The 10,495-nt window shown below is 47.9% G+C and overlaps 1 protein-coding gene across 2 annotated transcripts in view; it reads left to right on the top strand.

The window, feature by feature from the left end:
- LOC107108547 (gamma-aminobutyric acid receptor subunit beta-4) overlaps positions 1 to 10,495 on the top strand; it is a 91,639-nt gene that overhangs the window by 71,747 nt on the left and 9,397 nt on the right. For both annotated transcript variants that reach the window (XM_015408992.1, XM_015408991.1), the window contains exons 5-6: positions 6,764 to 6,846; positions 8,462 to 8,599. In XM_015408992.1, coding sequence (XP_015264478.1) covers positions 6,764 to 6,846; positions 8,462 to 8,599 — 221 coding nt within the window. The remainder of the gene's footprint in view (positions 1 to 6,763; positions 6,847 to 8,461; positions 8,600 to 10,495) is intronic.

Genomic DNA, 10,495 nt, shown 5'->3' with positions numbered 1-10,495 from the left:
CCAAATAGCCGCGTGTGAACGGGACCTTGGTGTAGAATGCTGCTACTTGGATGTTGACTGGAGTGGGTCGTAGGGACCATATCACTCCAGACTTAGTCTATTTGTACTGGCTCCCACCCCATTTCCATTCACAATTCAAACTTCAATTCACAATTCACACTTCAAAGCCCTTTATGGTTTGAGACCAACATACCTGAAGGACTACCTACTCCCTTATAAACTTACTCTTTACTGGACTACTGCAGTCATGTTCTGAGGACCTGCTTTGGGTGCCCTGCCCTTTAAGATTAGGCAGGAGGCAAACCAGGAGAGGACCTTCTTGGCTGTGGTGCCAAAAGGACTCATCTGCATCTAGCATTTGCTCCGGTGTCTTACCAAACCCACACTGGAACAGAAATTCCCATCTACATTGCATGCCACTTTCACTTTAATTGATTGTCGAATTTTATAGCAGAGTCCAGACTGCATGCTGCTTTCACTTCGTTTGATTTCTGGTTTTATGGTGGCTGTCTGCATGGATTTATGGCTGTTTTATGGCCATTTAGGGGTGACTCTGCAGTCTGTAAGGCATTAACTTGGGGTATTTGAATGTGGTTTTGAGCCGCATCTTTTTCTGTACCAGTGTGGGTTGGGTACAACAATGGAGCAAATATTAGATGCAGATTGGTCCTCAGAAGGGAGACTTGTCTGTCCCCTTCTGTTGCCATCTTCTGCCAATGGGTGAAGACTTTTTGTTTCATTGGTTTTCCCTTAGGTGACCCCCTCCTTCCTGCCAATGTTTTAATTAGGATTGTTGGGTGCCTTCCTCCTAGCAGTGGGGGGATTGGGGGGCATTCTGGGGGTGGGTGGGGACATCGACAACATGTTGGTGACATTGGGGCAACACTCTAATTTTTGGAGAAACTCTATGGTAAAAATGGCCACGAACGATAGAGTTTTGCCCAAAAAGTAAAACGTCACCCCCAAGGCCCGATGTTGCCAACACAATAATGTCTCTTCTGGAAGTAATGTCAGCGCATCGGTGACGTCGTATGAGGACTTCTGTTAGGGGGTGGAGTTTCCCCTGCAGTGGGCTGGAGCCCCCACCTGGGAACCGGCAAGCCCAGTTTTAATTGTTTTTAAGTTTTTGTATGTGTATTTTAGCTCTGGTTTTTATTGTCTTAAATTTGTGAATTTTAAGATGTGGTTTTATCTATATACTAATAACCAAGAGGCCCCCTCTGTGCAGATATCTAAATCTGCACATTGGGGGCACATAGGGGGCAGAGAGATTTCCCTGCACACTTGGGGCAGTCCCCAGGTGTACAGAAAAATCTTAAAAGTTTTAAAAACTATATGGGGGATACTTAAATCCCCCAAAAATAAAAGAGCATTCCCTGCGCATGCACAGAGAACTCTCTGGCCATGGGGTGGACTCGGCAGTTGGGAGCTGCTCAGGGCTCACTGCTGGTGCTGGGGGGGGTGCAGGAGAAGGAGGCCCAGTGGCTGGGAGCCACTCAGGCCTCGGTGCCGGGGGGCGTAGGAGATAGGGTTGCCAAGTGATTCTTCGCCAGGAGCGGGGGGCTTCCGGCCGGTGTCGAGTGTGTGTGCGCGCATGTCACCCAGAAGTGACGCAGGCACGCTGGGGGCGGGGCCATGGCCATACAAGGGGAAACCATAGGGTTTTCCCTTGTATGGCTGTGGCCCCACCCTCAGCGTGCCCAGCTTGCCTGCGTCACTTTCAGGTGATGCACACGCCGCGGCGGAGTCCCCCCCGGGGCCCGATTCCGTGGCCGCGGAAATCGGGCCTCCAAAGCGGGGGTTTACCCACCCCCACTTGGCAGCCCTAGTGGGAGAAGGCTTGGCGGGCCCGGCAGCTGGGAGCCACTCAGGCCTCGCCACCAGTGCCCGGGGGGAGTGGGAGAAGGGGGGCAGGGGACAGGCCCGGCGACTGGGAGCTGTGCAGGCCTCGCCTTTGGTGCCGAGGGGTTTGGGGGAGAATTGGCAGGCCCAAGCCTCACCATCGGGGTGGGGGTGGGGAAGAAGGATTGGCGGGCCCGGGCCTCACCATCGGTGCTGGGGGGGTAGGGGAGAAGGCTCACCTGCGGCTACTTCGTCCTCCACGTGGAGTTCCTTCTCCCCCCTGCGAGTATCGTGGGTCCCCGCTTCTTGTTGTGTATGTTTTTAATTTGTTAGCTGCCTTGGTGGCCCTTATGAGGACAGAACAGTGGGGTGTAAATGTTGTAAAATTAAAATAAAGAACAGATAAATTACCGAATAGACATCATGTTTTTTTCCAGAGATCAGACTTCAAGCATTTAAAGTATAAGGAATTTTAATAAATGAATTAAAATATTACACATGTTGTGTTCTGGCATTTCAGACTGACCAAGGGAACAAAGAAAATATGAAAACCCACAGTCCTCTTTCCTTACACTAGGTACTTTCTAAATGATGTTTATATAAGACAGGCTAGCTTTACTTGAAATTGCTATAGTTTAAAGTTCACCATTACCTTAGATCTCCTGGTTGGCACTTCTCTCCATTGTCCCTTGCCACATTGACAAGATGTAGGCCTGCCAACCCCCAGGTCGTGGCTGGAGATTACAACTGATCTCCAGGCAACAGAGATCAGGTCACCTGGAGAAAATGCCTGCTTTGGAAGGTAGACTCTATGGCATTGTATCCCACTGAGGTCCCTCTCCTCCCCAAACCCCACCCTCCTCAGGTTCCAACCCCCCCCCCCCCCAAATTTCCCAACCCGGAGCTGGCAACCCTATCTAGATGGAGTCCTTGGATATAAGCTGAGAATACCATGGCTTGAGCCCTCAAGTCAAGAGCAAGAGAGTCAGAGAGGTTATTTAAACTTGTGTCCTGAGTTTAAATAGCCTCTCTCTTTCTTCCCTCCCCTGTTGGGATGACCTTCCTACCACTTCCTGTCCCAAAGGAAGGGTTTTTCTTCAGTCACTTTAGTCTTCCCAGCCTCATGGTTCTATGTGTGACCTACTTGCAGGGTGTGAGGTAGTAAGCCTTTGTCCTCCCTTAGCCAGTGCCATTGGCATGACTAAGAGCTTGAGTGCTCCCTTCTTCAGCCCCCTCTTCTCTGTGCTCCTGTACATGGTTTTACTGTACGTGAAATATTGGGGTGAATTCTGGAGGGAGGGCATATCTCCACTCCCTGCACGAATAAGACAATTCAATTGCAAATTATTGTTGTGGTGTAATGATAGTGCAACATCCATTGATTTGGGGGTGTAGCTGTTTTGTGAATGGGGGTGTGGAAGCAGCCTCTGACACACACCTGACATTACAAGGTTGCCAGTTGTTTATTTTATACTGGGCTGGGCTCAGTATATCTTGGTGAGGTGGGGGCGGGGCAGAGCACAGGGGAAAGGCTCTCTGTTCACTGTGGGTTCGCTGCCCATACAAGATGCATGACACAGCTGCATGTTGTCAGCAGTGTTCCCTCTAAGCGGAGCTGGCGTGAGCTAGCTCACAATTTTTTAGCCTCCGGCTCACGCATTTTTGTCTTAGCTCAGGAAGGATAGCTCCAGAGCAAACTGATTTCTGCAGTAGCCAAATCGCTTGCTCACAACTTTAATGCCAGGAGCTCACAAAGTAGAATTTTTGCTCACAGGACTCCACAGCTTAGAGGGAGCATTGGTTGCCACTGCCAGATCCTCACACATTTACCCACACAATCCCGACTGCAAGGCTGTGCACAGATGTAAGGCTGTCGGAGAAGCGGGAGGCAGTCAGATAGCACCACTGCTGCCCAGAGTACCTGTTCCCACTGGGACCTCTAGTCAGGCTGGTTTTTCAGCAAGCTTCCAACTGAAAGAATAGATTCCTGTTCCCAGAATGGCTACAAAAGCAATTTCAACATTGGTGTGTACTTGCATAGCAATGGTACATAGCCACAGTCTCAGTCAGACTCACAAAAATAGATGTGTCTGTGTGAACACAAAGTGGTCAGTCTGGTCATTGATCAATCAAATTTTTGCATTCCAGCAATGCTAACCAGTAACAACTGGTTCACCCACACAAACCATCCACCATTTTTGTGCAGACAGATTTCCCAGGTTTCACCAGCCATGTATTGATGCTTTGCACTGAAAATATTTCTGTCCTCCCTTTCCCACTGCAACCATGTTTTAAAGCCAATCCAGGCAAAATGTAAAATATAAAAACTCAGAATTACACCTGTGTAAGATAAAAACCCATCAGTAATATATAATCTAGAAGGCCCATCCAAGCAGCTCACCAAAGGCTTTATAAAACCTGAAGTTCAGGAGAGAGGAACGTAAGGGGCAGAGCAGATAAGACACTGGAGCTCCATGAACCGAGTTCCCAGCATTCTATAAAATGCATTTATCAGTGCCCCAAGGCATGAGAGGTCGAGGTTAAATCCCACCCACCCCATACCAGACAGACAGCATGGTGTACTGGTTAGAGTTCCAGGCTAGGATCAGGGAGACCCCAGTTCAAAATCCCCACTCTGCCATGGGAAGCTCACTGGGTGACCTTGGGCAAGTTGCTCTCTCTCAGCCTAACCTCTGTTACGGAGACCTTGTTGTGAAGATAAAATAAAGGAGAGGAGAGCAATGTTGTAAACCACCTTGGGTCCTCATTGGGGACAAAAGCAGGATATAAAATTCTAAATAAATGATCCCATCTGTTTTCCCAGCATCTCATCTGATTTGGCCCTTGGAATGGTGCCATGGCTCAGTGGTGGAACATTTGCTTTGCATTCAGAAGTCCCCAGAACCTCTCTTAAAAGGACCTGGTATTAGTTGATGTGAAAGGCCTCCCTCTGACAACTGCTGCCTGTCGAAGTAGAAAATATTGACCTTGACATACAAAAGGTCTGACTCTGTATGCAGTAGCTTCATCTACAAATAGCTCCAGGGAGCCCATATTTGCCCCACTGGGGAAACAGACCAGTACCCATCTCAATATCCATATGTTTGCCCCAGTGGAGTAAATAGGCAGGAGAGGGATCAGTTCCTCTCAGCTCCTTTTAGTAATAAATAGAGATCTCTCCCCACCTTCACTCATCACTTTATAAGTGAATTGAGGCAAACACAAACTGCAGATGCATACCTGCTACCCTCATGCCTAGTTTGAGTCTAAAGGTGTTTCCCAATTGAGGACTTCTTTCTGTATAGCCACACGTCAGCTGGCTGGCTGTGGGCTATCACTTGCCATCTGTAAGCAAAGACCCTGCTGCTATAAGTGTGGAGCTAGCCCAGCTGCTGGGGGAAAAGGGGGTTTCTTTTTCCTTAAAAAAAACTACATGTACCTGCTAGAGTAGAGGAATATTTGGCATCCAAGTGGGCCTTGGGAACAATGATTGTATTTTTCATCTTCGTACTTTCTACCTGAGAACTGCTGTTATCATTTTGGAATGCTGTTAGGTGATGACTTCTTGTGCTATTTTTTTAAAAAAGTGGATGATGCTCATCTGTTTATAGTTTGACTATGACAGCAGGATTTATTGTCGATTTATTGACACGTTGCCAGAAGCTCTGCAGAATTATATGGTGGGGAAGAAAATCACAAAAATAACTAAAATGGGGTGATGGAAGAAAACATTTTTTGCAAATTGTGGTCATCTAAAAATGGAACAATGAGGCAAGGAGGGACCATTGATGCTCTGGGCAGTCATGTCATTGGCACCATCCAATAGGTGCCAACAGCACTCTCTTAACCTCAATTTGCGCAGTAAAATATTGTGGGGTAGTTGCTGTTGCTAAGCTATGTATCAAGTAGCACGCACCAACTCCAGTCAATGAGCTGTATGCTGGGAAATCATCCATATCAGCTCTTGTTAAGTGTAATGGTGTCTGGGTGGAAGAGTGATGGATTAGCAATGTTTATGTAGTCCTTCGAGGTAAATCCAGGTCTGGAGAGGCTCTAAGAGTTGCATTGGTGGGATAATTTGGCAAGTGCTGCTTCTTTCACTATCATGTGTAGAAAGAGCTCTCCCTATCCAGATTCCATCTAATCTGCAGCCGTTAAAGTACAGCAGTCCTATTCTGCATGCAGGGGCATTCTGAGATTGGGATGGATAACCGAGACGCTACTTTTAGACTGGATCAGGCAGTCCCTCAGGACTGAACCTGACTGGTTCCTTGGACCGAAATGGAAGGCCTCTTTCAGTGTGTTAATTCTGCATTTGATGATCACGGTGGCGTTTGCCATCTTGGCATTCATGAATTCGTTATTTGGTATTCATGAATTCGTAATTCGCTCTTCTCTGTTGGTGAATTGGGGATTATGTAACTTGTTTATGTAACTTATGGCTGGTGATTTGTGGGTCGCATGTACCACAGTCGCATGTGGGGAAGGAGTCGCGGCAGCACCGAATGTACAGAGACAATGTTTCGAAAGCCCGAGTGCTCAGCAACGTGCAATTTCCAAGTCAGATTCAAAACGGCCCATTTTGCTCCAGACCACATAATTTGAACCACCTCTTTCCTAACAAGCCTACAAGATCCGAGTCATGTGCGTTCGCTCTTTGATAGATCTGTTTTCTTCCAGACCTCCCCCTGCACCGTCACAAACACAAACGTCGCTCTTCCCACTCTTTCTCTCTCTCCTCCCCCCTTTTAATAGAGATACAGGCCGGCTGCAGTGAGTCACGAATGATTTAAACCATGCAGTTGAGGTTGAGATGCGCTGCGCTCCCTACACACACTCCTTCCCCACAGCCTTGTTCTCTGGTTGTCATAGCAACAGCAGCTCCTCATGCTGACTTGTCTTCCTTCTCTCTCGTTTTCAGAATCACCACCACAGCTGCTTGTATGATGGACCTGAGGAGATACCCTCTGGACCAGCAAAACTGCACGCTGGAAATCGAGAGCTGTGCGTATCTCTATACCTGGGCCCAAGGTCTCCTTGGCAACAGCGGGGGTGTGACCCTGGAGGAAGGGCCAAAAGGGCTCCCTCTGCTTTCCTCCTGCATTCTGCCATCACTGGAACACTCCTGAGCCTCTTCCTCTTGATGCTCAGCCCCAGGCAGAATGCGGCAATGTCCACATCTATTTTTCTTGGCCGTTACAGACTAGAGCTGCTCTAGGTAATCATGTGAAGCATCAGCTGCCAAATGCAATGCTACCTTGACATCTTTTTTTTAAGCCAACTTTCAAAGGATTCAGAATCCAAGAGCTCAGATCTTTGACTTCAGCTGACCAGTCACAGATCCACAATCCAGAGCCAGAACAGAACAAGTTGGCTTGCCTACCTCCAGGTGGTTCCTGAAGATCTCCCATAATTGCAGAGATCAGGTCTCCTGGTGGAAATGACAGCTTTGGAGGGTAATAGCAACCAAAGAGGAACACACAGTGTAGGTACACAAGGGAATAGTGATCTGTGTGAAAAAGACACTAACAGTGGTTCAATAAAGACCAAAGCATTGATACAAATACAATCATATAAGCACAATCAAGTCTAATCTTAAAGTAGAGAAGTTTCTTCTTGAGATGATGCCGTATGAAGAATGATAAACGAAGAATCCGGATATTGAGAACTCTGTTTCTAAGAACTTCCTCAGTAACTGAAACAATATATCTTCAAATAGGTTATATGCACTCTTGTGAGTTACAGCAACACATCTCCTGAAACAATATATCTTCAAATAGGTTATATGCTCTCTTGTAAATTACAGCAACACATCTCATAAATGGGCAGTCATTGACAGCACATCTCAGAAAAAGCTCAAGGCTTTACATCACACTCCCTTCTATAATCACTGCATATAACCTATTTGAAGACATATTGTTTCAGTTACTGAGGAAGTTCTTCGAAATGGAGTTCTCAATATCCAGATTCTTCATTTATCATTCTTTATACATCTTCATCTCAAGAGGCAACCTCTCTACTTTAAGATTGGACTTAATTGTGCTTATATGATTGTATTTGTATCAATGCTTTGGTCTTTACTGGACCAGTGTTAGCATCTTTTCCACACAGCTTTGGAGGGTAGACATTATGGCATCACTTCCCATGGAGCTTCTTTCCCTCCCCAGACTCCACCCCCAAATCTCCAGGAATTTCCCAACCTGGAGCTGGCAACCCTAAACGAGGCCCCCAGCTCTCCCTCTCCATTCTCCCATGGAGAGTGGTCAGATTCCAGGGAAGCTTGCAATGGATCCCCTTTGTGACAGTTTCTAGACATGAGGTGCATCTGCCCTTGGAGGAAGGAAGCCAGTGTTAATCTGCACAGCCAGTGCAAGCCTTCAGCCAGCCCCTCTTGAATGGGGTAAAGAGTGTTGCTGTACCCAGAAGGCCTCTGCACCAGACCCTGCAGATGCTGCAGCTTCCAACCCCTTTGCCCTGCCCCTGTTAGGAAGCACAAGTCATCTGGTCTGGGCAGGAGTTTTGGCCATACTGCTGGATGCAATCTTTGTCAAGCATCTCCAGTCACTGCAGCCATTTGTCTTCGTTCTCACTGTGTTGCTCTTTCTCCCTCTCCATCCAGATGGCTACACGATCGATGATATTGTCTTCTTTTGGCAAGGAAACAACTCCGCTGTGACTGGGATGGAGACACTGGAGCTGCCCCAGTTCACCATCATTGAGCAGAGGCTGGTCACAAGAGAGGTTGTCTTTACCACAGGTAGGCTCTCTTCTTAGATGCATCGTGAGTTTCTCTTAGTTGGCAGAAGCAGAGCTGCTGCCTTAAGTTTATTTTATGTATTCAAAACATTTTAATGCCAATTAAAATGCAGTTGAAATTATAAGATTCAGTTAAAACATGTAAATACACAGTACTAGAAGGGGGGCCAATACCATTATTGGGGGTATGCCAGATGAAACAAAACAATCTTCTTGTGCTGGTGAAAGACACCGATAGAGACAGGTGAATCACCCTGGGGAGGAAGTTCCAAAGTTTTGGTGCCATGATGGAAAAGGCCCTTTCTTGGGTCACTGCCCATCTAGCCTCAGATGGTGGGGGCAACTGAAGCAGAGCCTCCAAGGATGACTAGAGTAAGCTGGTAGGTTTGTATGAGAGAAGGTGGTCCCTGTGACCCACTCCAGTCAACACTCTGGCCACAGCATTCTGTACCAACTGTAGCTTCTGGACAGTCTTTAGGGGCAGCCCCAGGTAGACTGTCTTGTAGTAATCTAATCTCTGTGTTACCAGAGCATGCACTGCAGCCTTAGATTGAAAGGCCTTGATGTGGCTGTTGAAGGATTTGCCACACAGGCTCATAAAACCCCCTTGCTTAGGGGCAGGCAGGGGTGTTTTCCAAACCTATACATTCGAAGAGGTGGGGAAAGATGAAGGACATCTAGCTATGTGGCCTGTTGTTTAAATGTGTATAGGCAACCCTCCTGGGTATCCCCTTTCCCCTCCCAAGGACACCTTGACATCAGCAGAGGGAGTTTCCTGATTTGCCACTCTTTAGCGTGCGACGTCACATCCAGGTGACGCGCGCACACCCCGGACGCCAGCCGGGAGCTCCCCGCTCCAGGCTGAAAACAATTTGGCAACCCTACCTCTTAGTCACAGCTTGTATGTCATGGAGCCGTGCTCTTAGGACTCCTTGGGGACTGTCTGTTTTGCTTCTGTTTCCCATTGCCAATTGGTTTGCATATGCCCTGGGAAACCCTTCTCCATATCTTTCTCCATCTGGAAATTAGTAGCTCCATTGCTGCTTTGGATTACCACATTGCCTCCACTGCGCCTCTGTGCTCAGCTCCCTCTGTCCCAAAATGTTGCCAGCCTGCCAGCCAGTGTCCCTTGTCCAGGGACTTCTCCTTCTCCACCCATGCTGTGCCAGAGCCCTTGTTGGATCATTAGTGATACAATCAGGTTTGCAGCTATGACTGCATCTGGCCACATCTCTATATGCTTTACCACTTCCAAAACCCTGCGACAGGATGCAAGGAACAAACGAAGAAGCACAATGAGGGGAAAGCACCTTTCTCTCCCTTCCCTCTCTGCAAGTCCTTTGCTAATGAGAAATGCGGTCAGAGCTGGTTTTATGCATAGGCTCAGCTGTGCCCTGGCCTGCATGGCTCAGCCTAGCCTGATCTCATCAGAGCTCAGCTGCTAAGCAGAGTTGGCCCTGGTTAGTTCTTGGATGGGAGATCACTGATGAAGTCCAGGATTGCTACACAGAGGCAGGTAATGGCAACCTACCTCCAAAGTCTCTTGCCTTGAAAACCCCATGAGGGGTTGCCATTAGTCAGCTGCAGGGATCATTTCATAGAAAAAGAGCTGCAGGGGCTCATTAGAATACGGTATGCTAATGAGCTACTAGGCTATTAGCATATGCCATGCCCCCTGACATCACCGGAAGTGATGTCAGAAGGGGAAGCAAAGGGGGGGAGGCATCTTCAAAAGCCCCCCCTCCCCTTCCCCAGCTGGCCTGCTGGGGGGGGGGGAGTGAAGAGAGAAGGGGTTTAAAGTTGGGCCACAGAAGGAGGAAAGAAGGAAGGAAAGAGGGGATAAAAAGAGAGAAGGAAAGAAGGAGGGAAAGAAAGAGTGAGAAGGGAAGAAGGAGGG

The sequence above is a fragment of the Gekko japonicus genome, unplaced genomic scaffold (assembly GCF_001447785.1).
Source record: "Gekko japonicus isolate JY-2015 unplaced genomic scaffold, Gekko_japonicus_V1.1 scaffold19, whole genome shotgun sequence".
NCBI lineage: Eukaryota > Metazoa > Chordata > Lepidosauria > Squamata > Gekkonidae > Gekko > Gekko japonicus.
This window is presented reverse-complemented; position numbering and strand designations above follow the sequence as displayed.